Source organism: Epinephelus lanceolatus, chromosome 17, assembly GCF_041903045.1.
Source record: "Epinephelus lanceolatus isolate andai-2023 chromosome 17, ASM4190304v1, whole genome shotgun sequence".
NCBI lineage: Eukaryota > Metazoa > Chordata > Actinopteri > Perciformes > Serranidae > Epinephelus > Epinephelus lanceolatus.
Genome location: NC_135750.1, coordinates 42206224 through 42220000, shown reverse-complemented (window position 1 = coordinate 42220000; position 13777 = coordinate 42206224). Strand labels below are relative to the sequence as shown.

At 39.6% G+C, this 13777-nt stretch overlaps 1 protein-coding gene across 1 annotated transcript in view; it reads left to right on the top strand.

Moving 5' to 3' along the window:
• Positions 1–13777, top strand: part of LOC117248591 (B-cadherin-like) — a 38710-nt gene that overhangs the window by 16544 nt on the left and 8389 nt on the right. Inside the window, exons 7-15 of the mRNA XM_078176285.1 lie at positions 5–149; positions 2450–2622; positions 3819–3947; positions 4509–4694; positions 5764–6008; positions 10921–11063; positions 11221–11312; positions 11467–11599; positions 13035–13253. Of these exons, the coding sequence (XP_078032411.1) occupies positions 5–149; positions 2450–2622; positions 3819–3947; positions 4509–4694; positions 5764–6008; positions 10921–11063; positions 11221–11312; positions 11467–11599; positions 13035–13253 (1465 nt within the window). The remainder of the gene's footprint in view (positions 1–4; positions 150–2449; positions 2623–3818; positions 3948–4508; positions 4695–5763; positions 6009–10920; positions 11064–11220; positions 11313–11466; positions 11600–13034; positions 13254–13777) is intronic.

Sequence of the window (13777 nt, the reverse complement as noted above, 5' to 3'; positions counted from 1 at the left end):
GCAGTTTCAAGCACACGCTGTATCAGATGGGTCAGGAAAGGCTGAGGAGCCTATGGAAATTGTGGTGAAAGTAATTGACCAGAACGACAACAAACCTGTTTTCAGTCAAGACACCTACCTGGGAGAAGTTGCTGAGGCCTCACCAAAAGGTACTGTCAGTGGATTTCATCTCAGCCTGAATAAGATCTGTGTTAGTGTTCAGCAGCATGTTTCACATTTACCAGACAAGTGCAAGATAGAACTTGTACAAGTTGACTTAAAGCTAATATAATCAAATCCAGGACCTGCTTCAACACACTGGGGAGTACTATACATTTTTTGTGATACACTCCAGAGTGGGACTTCTACAAAAGTGAGCATGCTAGTAAAGCTAAAGCCACCTCAGCTTGATAATTACATAGAAAGCTTCAGTTATACACTAAATGGGGAACTTGGTGGAGACAGAGTTTCAGATGGCAAATCAGAAATAACTTTGGATCATGGTAATTCCTCTCATCTGGCTGATGTCTAAATCTACCTTTTTTTTCTGCGTACGTATTGCATCATCGTAGTTAGTCTTTGGTTAGCAATAATAGATTGTTCGATATTGTAGGGATATTTTATCAGTTGATATTAGGCCTGCATGATATCAGGAAAAAACATTTTTGAATATTGCAATGACGATATGACTCGCACAAAAAAAGAAAAAGAAAAAAAAGAAGGGAAAAAAAAGAAATGCAGTAATATTAAGGTAAGGTAAACTTTATTGTCCCCTAAGGGAAATTCATCTTGGGCACAGTGCTACATTTCATTGCTTCACAGGACAAGATAAAAACATCATCACAGGGACAGTTCTATCACATAAAACAGACATGGACTACATATAACAATCACAACACAGAAACATACAGAGACGTCAAAAGTGCAAGAAAAAGTGCTGAGTACTAAAGTGCCGTGTTTGATAGGTTGTCCATGTAATGAGTCCCCGGGATCCACAGAAATGCAGTGATATTGATAGGCTGTCCATGCAGTAAGTCCCGGGACCCACAGGTGGTCATTTGAGTGGGTTCCCATTAAAAAAAAAAACTTGACAAATTCTAGTGCTAAACTGGTGTTTAATGTTATATGGTTCTAATTATGGTCATATTCATGAATGCTTAAAATGTATCTAAAAGTTCATTAACATCACAAACTAAAAAACTTTATTTACAAATCAGACTTTATATGTACCTGTATACACGGTCTACATACAAAACATTATACAAATGCCACATGTTGAGCAGAACTTAGAGAACCCCAGAATCATTTACCCAGTGTAAGGTCAATCATATGTGATATATGATTGTGATTTGTGATAATCCCACAGAAATAGCATTTCTATGTATATTCCATAAAAATTCAAATTAATTACTGTATGAATTTAGTAGTTCAACATTTTGAAAAATATGCAGTTTCTCTTTCAATCTGAGAAGAGTTTTTATGTTTCCTTTTCACTTACTGAGATGATGGGGGGGGGAGTAAACAACAAAACTGATCTTGTGCGACATACATGGTATATACAGGAAGAAAATGGTGGCTGCCAGTGAATAAATTTCTTCTGCACAGCGCATCCCCTGTACAGTTTAACATCATCAGGTTGTCCTCAACATGAGTCAATACTGTATCAGTAGAACGTCCCCTGGACAGTAAAACACAGTCATCACTGACATGAGTGAATACAACAAGTGCTGTCACAACAGATGTGTGACGTAAGACTACAGAAACATCTGTAGTATTATCCTACATATGTGTGAATTCTGGTGTATTTTATAAACATTAAAATACAAGGTTATGGTTTATTGGTGGTCCCTGGGGACTTCCGTGCAGAGCCATCTTCTTTACCAGGAAACAGCAGCGCACTGAGCTTCAGAGAGTCTGGGATGAGGACAGGTGGGTAGGCAGGTGTCAGATCTGTGCAGAGCACCAGAAAAAAAAACACAGACACATCACAGACAGTATGATCATAACACAAAACATACGTTTCACTGTCAGTGGTTTGTGTGACATGAGAAATACTTTCAAAACTCGTAAAGTCACCCAACGCCAGTGTTTCAATATGACATGCAGCATGTGAATGCATGGCACATGTAAATATACTCTTTATGACAGTTAAGCAGTCTTGTGATACCTATATCACACGTTGATATTGTGATGAAGGTACATTTTTGATATATTGTGCAGCCCTAGTTAATATGCAGGTATGACAAGACTACAGAATGACTTAACTCACTGACACTGCACACACACACACACACACACACACACACACACCACAAACTCCAGGTGCATTGTTAGGTTGGAAAGAAAACTAGTATTCTGTTAACCCTGTGTGGCCCAGCTTTGCTTTGTAAATCGGCTCTTTAATGAAGTGCTCTGAATACTTTGAGAAACCTCTGTACTTCATTTTCACTTCTGACTTCCCTCTCTCTAGGTTTTGAAGTGATGAAGGTTGAGGCCACAGACAGTGACCAGCTGGATACTGACAACTCAGATATCCGCTACAGTATTTTGAGCCAGGATCCACAGTTGCCCAATGACTTCCTGTTTGTCATCAACTCAGTCAATGGAGCAATCAGAGTCAATGACGGTCGGCTAGACAGAGAGGTGAGGCTTCTGAAACTTATTTAACCGAAGGGCCCATACACATGCTGTGTCTTTAACCGCCTGGAAGACACAAGGTTGGGCACTGGGTGCTACTCTTGTGCCTACTCTGTGCCAACTTTGAAGAGTGCAGAGGCATTGTGTGGCTAAAGTTGCTAAGTGACCATAACCAGCACTATATCATAGCCTACTTACCAGAAATCCTGAGTTTGGAGCTGATCTTCCTCCAGGTGTTGTTTCTTGTCCATGGCATGGATGTAAAGCTCTGGCAGCCCTGCACAAAAATGATCAACTTCTTGATATTTAACACAGACTGATATTTACTGAAGAATGGAAAGATAGCTCTTGGCTGTACTTGGTTGTTCTTTCCACTATACATGCAGTGTGTGTGGCTGCGTTCCAAAAGTTGTCCTCTGTTTATCACATGACGCAGCCATCGTGCCCTGAAAAATAGGTGCTCGGGAACACTCCTGTTTTCTTGCTTGATTCGGTTCAGTTAGATGCTAGGTGAGGTGTAGATGCTTTCATGCTAGCTCATGTGCAGACTGAACAACACAGGGAAACCATGTAATAGATAATAGAGATACATTGATGCAAAACTGCAGATTGCGGAAACAAAGACAAATATAGCTGTAAGTGGAGATTACTGGGTTCAAGCCAGCGTGGATCTTTTAGAAGTTGAAGTTGCGAAGGATCAAGACGTTTGACAGTTTACGACAACTGCATTAAAGATAACCACCAGGTGTTATGATGATTAGACAGACCCTCATACATTTACAACCGAATCTGTGCTGGGTCATGCTCTTCCTTGGTGCAACTGTCACCCCTTACTGGTCAATTGCAAAAGCATTTTGAGGACACGCTTCAATATTTGAGTTTGGTGATGTTTTGACAAACTACTTTAAGGGTCAAATTTTGCACAAGGCCAATGCACTTGTTTGGAACTGGTGGCTCCCCCTGTTGAGTGATTTTAAGATAACTTTATACATGGGGTTCAACATTCTCACTAAAAATATCCTGCAAGTTTTGTAATGATCGGGCAGTTTCTTGTTCTACAGTTTGATTTGTTACGCCACGTGTTATCATGTAACATCATTACAGCAGCTGAGGCTAATGGGAATGTCATTACTTTCACAGCTATTTAAAATGTCTTAATGGATTTTGTTCCAACTGCATTTAACTTTTATGTCTCTTTACAGAAATACCCAAAATACACTTTGGTGGTACAAGCAGCTGACATGATGGGAGAAGGGTTAACGGGAACAGCAAAAGTCATTCTTACGGTCACAGATAGCAACGACAATGCTCCAGCCTTCACTCAGCCCGCCGTAAGTACAACATACATATAACCAGGCACAGCAGATCTGTCAAGCTTCAGAGCAGTGTCCATGGGGCAATAGAAAGGACTTTAGTCAATGTTTTCATTTTTTATGCGGTAGCATTACAGTTGATGTGTATGAACCGGTATCATACATGGTCAACTTTAAAACAAAAACGGCTTTGCTTGAGAAGGTAGCCCATCATAATAAATTTTTGGTAACATTATAGATTGTAAACAATAAAGAACTGCTCCTTTTATTATTTTACTCAGCAGTTTGAGTAGTATATGATCGCAGTTTTAGTCCTGATAGTTTATGACATGATTGAATTATCTTTGCATCTTCAACAATGCATTTTATATATGATGACAACTCTTACACTCAAAATATCTGTTTGATGTTGAAAGGTAAGTTTTAGATACTTTCTGGCTAAAAGTGAGTGAACTGTATTAAACAGAGTATCCCAAAGCTGTACAGGGAAGTAATTAACGAAACTGCATCAAGCAACATTTTTTTTTTAAAATCCTTGTTTTTTTCTGTTTCACCAAAAACACATCCCTTGCATTACAGTATGAAGCAACAGTTCCAGAAAATAAAGTGGACGCTCAGGTCATTACAGTGTCAGTAACAGATGGTGACCAGCCACATTCCCCAGCCTGGAACGCCAAGTTCACGATTGTCGATGGTGATCCTGGAGGACTTTTCACTGTGAAAACAGGAAGTAACAAACATGAAGGAATCATTTCTACTGCTAAGGTGGGAAGTAAACCAAGAATTTTCAAATAAGACACAATATTAAACCTGTGATGTTTTTCAGTGTCAATCATTGTTATGTAGTATCCAGGTAAAACAAAAAGTAATAAGGGAGTTTAAGTTTTAATCCTAGACCTCACTGAACTGCTGCGGCTTATGTGTGCCATGTTCACACAGTAGTGTTGTCACGATACCAAAATCTTTGTTTCGGTACCAATACCAATATGAATTTCGATACTCTTCGGTACTTTTCCTAAGAAAAAGTCCTTTTGGATACAAACCTTTAGAACAATAAATAGTAGGGGTGTAACGGTACCCAAAAAATCATGGTTCGGTAAGTACCTCAGTATTGATGTCACGGTTTGGTAACTCAAATGTTCCACCAAGTTTGTGTTGTCTCGTGTTGTCTCCCTTTGTGAGGCAGACTTTCTCTTGTCTTTTTTCACGTGCGCCAGCTGCGAATGTTGATACAGGTGTTGTCATACACACCACTTGCGCAATCTGTGCTCCAATAGGAACAAGAAAGGCGTTTGTGTGCATAAATGAGTAAAATAAATTAACTAAATTAATGAATTGAATCAGTTTCAAAGTACAGGTATTTTCCGAATGCAGTATAGTACCGTTTTGAATACTCTAGTACCACGGTACTATTTTAGTACCGGTATACCGTGCAACACTATCACACAGATAGTGTTGCTGCTGCAGAACTGTATGTTACTCTTGGTACGGTATTTCTACAATTAAAAGCTGGTACTAAACTTATTTATGGAGCTGTGCAAACCACTACCTTTTCAACCACATGGTCCTGCAAATATTTCACAATGAAAATAAAAGCCTCGTGTTAACAAATGAAGGGATTCTGTCCATAGAAATGTCGTCAGAGGGCTGTTATTTTGAAACAGAGACAGGAAGTGTGGAGTTAAAAATAAAAGCGCTAACCTGTTAACATGGGTGCCGGAAAAAAAAATACAAGAGTTTTTGCAATGTACGTGTGCTGCTCACACAGGCAGTTTGTTCAGGTTGTAAGACATTTATCTGATGTGCTGCTGTGCTTTTTCCTTCATGCAACCAGGGTCTTGACTTTGAGAGGAGCACCAAGCACACTCTGCTGGTTGCAGTGGAGAATGAGGTTCCTTTTGCTACTCCACTGCCTACTGCCACCGCCACAGTGGTGGTGAATGTGCAGGACGTCAATGAGGCGCCGGTGTTTGATCCAGTGCAGAAGCATGTGTCCAAACGGGAGGACCTTGCCATCAACAGTGATGTAGTGCGATACACCGCTTCTGACCCAGACACTGCACGCAAACAGACAGTCGGGTAAGGTCAAACTTTGTTGTACCATGTTATTTAGAACATGTACTTAAACACAAGATTATTACTGCTAGAGGAAATTAGGAAAAGGAAATTGTAAAACAAGATTTTAAGTGACCCCCGTAATTCTCTAATCTTAAAAGAGCAGCAAAGAGAGTGCATTCATCACCAGAACATCTAATGGCTCACTTATGCTACATAGATAAATTTATATGGACACTGACCATGTAAATATTGTCTGTATTAGCACACATTTTCTAAAAACTTTTGGATATAGACTAAATGTGGCAGCACCACTGGAGGTTGTAGGGGCAGGGTAGTGTAGTTCAAACAAATAAAGACCATGGGAGTTGACAGCAGGCCTGGAATTTCATCATTTTAGGGGCAAGGCCACTTGGCCTTTCGTGTTGTCAATTTTTTTGAGAGCACAAAGGCCAAAAGCCAGGGCAGCAAGGTCATAAAATAAAACAATGATTTTAAGTCCACGTCCATAATGAATTTAAGGATTAAGGATGTATAACTATCTGTGAAATGAATAAATAAAACAAGCTCAAGTAATAATAATGAGTATAATAGGTAATAATGTGATTTATTTAATAGTAGTAATAAACCCAATGTGTTTTAAATATAGAACAACCAGGTTTATGTATTTATAAGCAAACAATAAAATATAAAATAAAATATTAAATATTAAATATTAGGCCTGGCCTATTTTTGAGTGTACATGATAAACTGTTTCACTGAACAAGACTGGCTTATAGTTATTTTTGATGTGTTGTTAGATAGCTAAGAAACAAACAAACTACAGCAGGGCTATTCAATTACTATTTCAACTGGGCCGCATTTCAAAACCAGATGATGTCGATGGGCCACATTTTTAGCAGCGAGCAACAGATCCACTTATATACAGGCATGGCCCTTCTCAACATAATACAGAAACAATAAAAATGAGCTATCAATGCACAGAAGCATAATAAGTGACATTAACAGTATCTAATAACACACACTATCTCTCTACCAGCATCTCCCTCTCCCCTCTCCTCCACACACACACATGCACACACCTCACCTCCTGCTGCTTTCCTTACAGGTCAGTTACACAAGATATAGTTTTATACAGTCCATGGCAGCAACAGTCATGTTTACAACAAAGTCACTATTTAAAACCCAATAATATCTCACTGGAATAAATAAAATAAATATTCCTCCTGACATCACAATACTGAGTGAAGAAAGTCACGTTATCTCCGCATGAAGACAAACATCAGTATTAATCATTCATCCTGCTCTCTGTCCCTCCTCTACTGAGGACACTCACTGTCTGCAGGTCGGCTGCCTCAGGTACATGTTCAGATAAAGTGTTAGCCTACATACAGACAGCTTTCATTTTAGTTTGTCTTTAACAGTTTGCTGTTAGCCTTGCGAGTGCGATGTGCTTGTGTCGACCGCGATCATAAATCATAATAGCGGTGAATGAGAGAATCATATTTCAACAACAGAGCAGATTGAAATTTGGCTTTCTACATGCTGACCACATGTATTGATAAAGTATTGGCTTGGCTGGCAGAGGTTTTATTGCACTTACTTACAGTAACAAGAGTAGTTGTCATTAACTAGAGTAATCTTGAAGTTATATTCCCTTCATCTGCACCGTGGCCTCTCTGCTGCGCGCGCGCTGTGAGGAGGTCAGCCCTGTTGTTATAGCCTGTCCAAGTGGTTCATGCCAGGCTCGAATCAAACCCACCACTGGTGAAGTACGCATCTTCTCATTTGATGTTGCCCAATAAGAATCCAGAATGTCATCGCATTTTTTTTTCTCAAAAGACACTGGTGTCAAAGCCGTGTTGACTGGAAAAAGGCAGAGTAGAAAACCGCAGAATCACCTGGGCAGTGCAGGCGGGGCATCAAGGCCACTATGGTCTTAGGGCAGATATTTTTTTCAAGGGCACAGGGCCAAATGGCCCTTGTGAAATTCCTGCCCTGGTTGACAGACAATTTAAAAATGGCAGAATGGAAAAAAGTTGGTAATGTAGTGAAAAGAATTCTCTGTCCACATGTTGCAGTATTTAAGGGCCGCACAGAACACTGCCTCCACTGAAAAGTACATTATTATGGCCCAATCCCAGTACACCCCTTAACCCTACCACTTGCCCCTACCCCTCCGTTTTGCACGTTCACGCATAGGGGTAGGGATGTCCCGATTCTCATTGAGGCAGAGGGGAAGGGCGGAGTGCTAGGGCTATATGGCCCTTCAAACGGAGTTTTTTCAGAGGCACACTTCAAAGCGAGTGCTACGAGAAATCTCCCAGAATGCCTTGTGAATCACCGGCAAGATGGTAGGGAATGCTTCAGAGGCAATGAAAGAAAACCATAAATGTAAGTATTTTCTTCATAACTAAAGATTTAAAGACTATGATAACCATCGGAAATGTCGTTTCAATGTATTATATACATTTGTTCTAACAAACATAACAAAAAAAATCGCTAGTTGTGAGGTTTCCCCGGCAACATACTCGTCACGTCTTTTTATGACGTCACTGACGACTAATGATGACGTTTCCGATTATGAAGGGTTGTCCCATTTCATAGGGGAATATTTCAACCCCTACCCCTTGTAACTTTGTTGCAAGGGGCACTCGAAAAAGAGGGGTATGGGTAGGGGTAGGGGCGAAAATGAGAAATGGGATTGGGCCTATGACCTCCTCCATCAACACCTAGTTTGTTGTCAGATACTTTCGACTCTGCCCTCTAGTGCCATCTAGAGGATGTATCTAAGCCAACATAAGTATAAATAAGCCTTTAGGTGGCTGATGATGACTGGATCACTGGGGATGAAATGTAAAATGAGCTGAGATTTTTGTGAATGTGATAAGCTCATGTAGAGGCTACAAAACCAACCATATAGATGGCTGGGCAGAAGGGGCACTAAATACCTCTATTGGATAAGGACAGTTAATGATAGGAATTAAGTATGGAGTGAGAAAGTAATTTTAATCAATGTAAATTTACTGTTGGGAGGGTTTTTTTAACTTATAAAATGTAAAGCAGTAAAAACTCAAGTGTAGACAGGATTTACTACACTAACTTGTGTCTTGCAAAATTTAGTCAATCCTTGCTTTGCTTCAACATATTAAAATTATGATGATTTTTTTGAGTTGGATGTTTTCCCTGCTGAGAACTGCTGAGATTGAGGACCTGCCTCACATTAAATAACTGTAGGCTAGGGCTGGGTGATATCATAACAATATATCAACCTATTTTCAAGCAAGATATAAATTTAGATAATAGCATTTATATTGATAAAGGATCAAGTTGCGTTAAATAATGCTGTGATGCAGGTGAGTGTGCATCTCTCCTCTCTCACTCTCTCCGCACAGCTCCGCCCCACTCACTCACCCACAAGTTCCCCATCAACACTAAAGCCCCGAATCCACCGAGCAGTACAGTATGGTACAGTTCAGTTCAGTTCGGTAGGCCTTTTTTTCCATTTCCACTGTGAAAAGTTGTGGATAGTACCAATGGAACCGTTCCATACTGTTACAACTTTTCAGACCCCTTCTGTTGGGGTACTTATTACACAGATCTGGTACTAAAAGGTGGAGCTGTGAACACTGCAGTCCGTTGATTGGTCAGTAGCGGACGGTCACTCTGCTCAGGGCTAAGCTGTGGCTGGTTTTGAGGCTCAAGTAACTACTGTTCGTACCCTGGAGAGTTTATTAGTAGACTGTAACTACTAAATGAAAGGATGTTTTGCTGTCTCTTGCAGCAGCTGTAGTCGGAGAAAAAGTAACTTATTTCACTGGATCAACTGCAGGCAACTTTTAAGGTGGAGAAGAGAGACACAGAGCTGCTACTCTGTTTAATCTGTCTGTTAATTAGTCTATAGTGGCACATTGGGCTTTATGTTGCACATGCTACGCTAAATCAGTCTGTGAGATGAATTAAGTGACCGCAGTAGCTCATGTGCAATATTTATGGGAGACAGATCTGCTTGATTGTCAGGTAAACATTTGTTTGCTAGTATGTGTGTGAGGTGGACATAGCACACTGCCATTCTTCTTGGTAGTTGTAGTCTATTGTGTGACATTGTGATGGCACTTGGATACAGGTGACAGATGGGTTTTTAAAAAATGCAGTGACAACACAAACATTTCATACACAGGACGTATATAACACAGGCAAACTGTCTCTCGCTCCCTCCTTCCCTTGGCCTATCTGATGATGCTATGTGCATTAATGAGACTAATAGTCTAAACAAATAAAAATATTTGAATCATTTCCCAGCACTAGATTCATTCGAAAGGCCATGGAAAACTACTTTATAACTCCCCCCCACAAAGATTTTGAAGTGTTTCAATCAACAATGGATTTAGACCTACTTGATACTTTTATACCCATGTTATAGTTTTGTGTCCTGTGCTGCAAACCTTTAAACCTCTGTAGCCCCAGTGCTATATGCAAAACGTTAACATACAGCCCGCTATTTCTTTTATATAATTTTTCGTTTACATGTTGTGCAGCAGTGTATTTTCAAACGGGAAAAAATCCCTGTCTTTGCATTTAATTTTAATCGCAGTCACAGTCGGTTTTTATTAAAGTGCTTGTGACATCTCAAATGTAGCCTTTTTTTTTCTGTCTCTCAAGATATATTTTTGGGGCATTTTTGCCTTTAATTGACATGACAGCTAAGCATTGGGGGGGGGGGGGAGAGAGAGAGAGAGATGCAGCAAAGGGCCACAGGCTGGAGTCAAAACCGGGCTGCTGCAGCAACAGCCTTGTACATGGGGCACCTGCTTTATCCACTAAGCCACCAACGCCCCACCTCAAATGTAGCTTTGACTTGCAACTGATCATGTAGCCCATTTCATAGAAAAAACAGAGATTTACATCTTTTTGTGATAATCTTGTTTATGTCCAGGTATAAAATTATTAGAGACCCTGCCGGCTGGCTGTCTGTGGGCAAAGACACAGGCGTGATCAAACTTAAAAATCTCATGGACAGAGAGTCCCCCTTCGTCAAGGACAACAAATACACGGCGCTCATTGGTGCATATGACAATGGTAGGTGGAAGGCAACACTTACACATCCACATGCTCATTGGGTTGTCTGTACTTTTTTAGGGCTAGAAAATATGGGCTTAATCTTACTGTCATGTTATAGCTTCTCTAGAACAGAATGGTTTCTGATGTGCGTTTCTGTGTTCATGTCTGTCACCAGATGAAATACCAGCCACAGGAACTGGTACTCTAATAATCCAGCTCGAAGATGTCAATGACAATGCACCCACCATTGAGGAACGTGTAATCAAGGTGCGTCTTCTTCCCCCAGTACTTAACAGTTTTTGAGCAATTTTAATGTAAATGAAAAATTTGTATTCTGTGTTGGTATGTGGTGTTTCAAATATATCACACACTAACATGAACCAGCAAACAAAGAGTTGAGTGTGACATTGTGTTTTCTCAGATATGTAACAAGAAATCAGCACCTCAGCTGCTGTCAGTAACAGATAAAGATGGACCGGGCAATGCTGCTCCATACAGCATCTCTCTACAGGGCATGTCCAAGACCAACTGGACCGCTAGGATGAACGAATCCAGTATGTACACTATTTATACAAGACTAAAATGTTGTTTTTACGCATAGCAAGCAACAAACTAATGCCATCCAGTCAAGTAGCCAGACCCAGGAGAAACTCGTAGGTCATTCTTGGGGAAAAATTATAGATAAGTATAAGGTTTTAAAAAGTCAGCAGAAAAAAAACAATTAATAGATCAAGAAAGATAGTATAAAATATTTCACACTGTTTACGAGCCGAAAATTTCCCTGAAATTGTCCAAACCAGATGTTCTGTAAAGATGAGCACAAAGTGTAGTGTTTTTTTATGAATGGATTCATAATGTAGTAGGGAAAAGTGTGGACTTTTTTTGGGGGGGGGGGAGCAAGCAGGGAAACATATTTGTGTTTCTAGAATATTGCCCCTATTCTGTTTTCTAAAACATAAACTTCAGAATTTCTAAAAATAACAATTATTGATCATATAAGCAGTGTTTTTCATTGCATTTGGAGCAGGCAGCCAGCATAGCCGAAATTTCTGCAACTATGTGAGAGAGTACAGGCCAGAGCGAGCTTGATGTTGTCAAAAGCAAGGCAAGAAGTATGGCGTGAGACTGAACGCATGCTCCTCTTTCACTGTGTCACAGCAGCAACAGCTCTGCCCCAGCTGCCTTGTAAGTGAACCAAATCTGGAAATCTGCAACCAAATTAGTTTGAAACAAAATATTTCTGAAGTACGCTGTGTGATGTAGTTATCAGAAAAGTAAATTAACTATCTTTTCTGCATAGATAAACCCTTATGGCTGCCTTGATTGTGGTTTCCATGGTAACAGTAAATAAGCAGTACAGACATTTCCAATTCGTTTTCGCTTCTTATTTTTAAAAGAGACAAAAAAACACGGGAGTAACAATAATCTAATTATCCATGAACAGTATAAAGGGTAAATAATCAGAGTACAGGTGAGATCGGCTATTTCACGTCCTGCTTGGGCAGAGATGAATTTGTCGTGGTTTGGTGTTAATTTATTTGTATGAGCTACAGTACCTAGCTACTATCTATTTTTTGGTAACATAAAAGCTTACATAATCAGAATGTAACATACATGTTATCAGTTGTATTTTAAAAACATTTGGTTACATCAAACACCTAACTATTTAAACATTTAAACTTTTCAAATAGGGTCTGAATAATCTCCTGCAAAGTCTGGAGATTAGAGTCTGGAAAAGAATGGAATTTGTGTAGGAACCCTGCTTTCAGGTCCCAGTTGTTTGAGAGATTTAAGCAATTTGAGTTAATTGGTGCCGTGACAGCTCAGTGAAAAGGGGCCCGTCATGCAATGCATTTAGAAGGAGGATGGTTTGTTTAGGCCAGAATGTGCTTTAAATTATTTGTGGAAAAAATGCAGTCATAACATTTGTGTTCACAAAAATGTTTATTGTGTTTGACAAAATGACCTTGATTTTCTTCTTCATTGCAGAAACGGGTATCATCCTGAATTTAGTCACTGAGCTACCCAGTGGAGAGTACACTGTGCTCCTGAGGGTTGCAGACAACCAGGGCTTGTGGCAGGACAGCACTGTCCAGGCCACAGTTTGTGACTGCACTGGGGAGGAGGTATCCTGCAAAGGGCGTGTGGCAGGTGGCACTGAACTGCCCGTTATCCTGGGAATACTGGGAGGCATCCTGTTATTACTCAGTAAGTCTGATAGTTTATTTTAGTTATATATGTAAGGTTGCTTATCATAATTCCAGGGACTGTGGATGTAAATTATAGCTTGCATGTAAGAGAAATTTTGAAGTTTTGCATCACAACTAGAGTTTGAACCCTGGAAGATATTTCGGTAGTTAAGTCTGGAAAGAAAAAGATAACCTGCAACTGGAGGATTATAACTCAATCAGTTTGGTGTATGGGATGCTGTGACCAGCCAAGTCAAGTCAATTTCAGTTTTAATTTATATAGCTTTTATTTTATATATATATATATATATATATATATATACAGTCGTGAAAAAATTAGGACACCCTATGAAAGCCTGTGTGTTTTTGGACATATGGATATTTAATATCAATTCTAACAATACTGGGAGATTCAGGTAATATAACTAAACAATTAAAACTTAAGAAAAGATTTTTATAACTTTCTGTAAAATGTAATTTTAAAAAAAATGCAATTTCTGGTGAGGAATAAATTAGGACACCCCCACATTTATTCCCACTTAA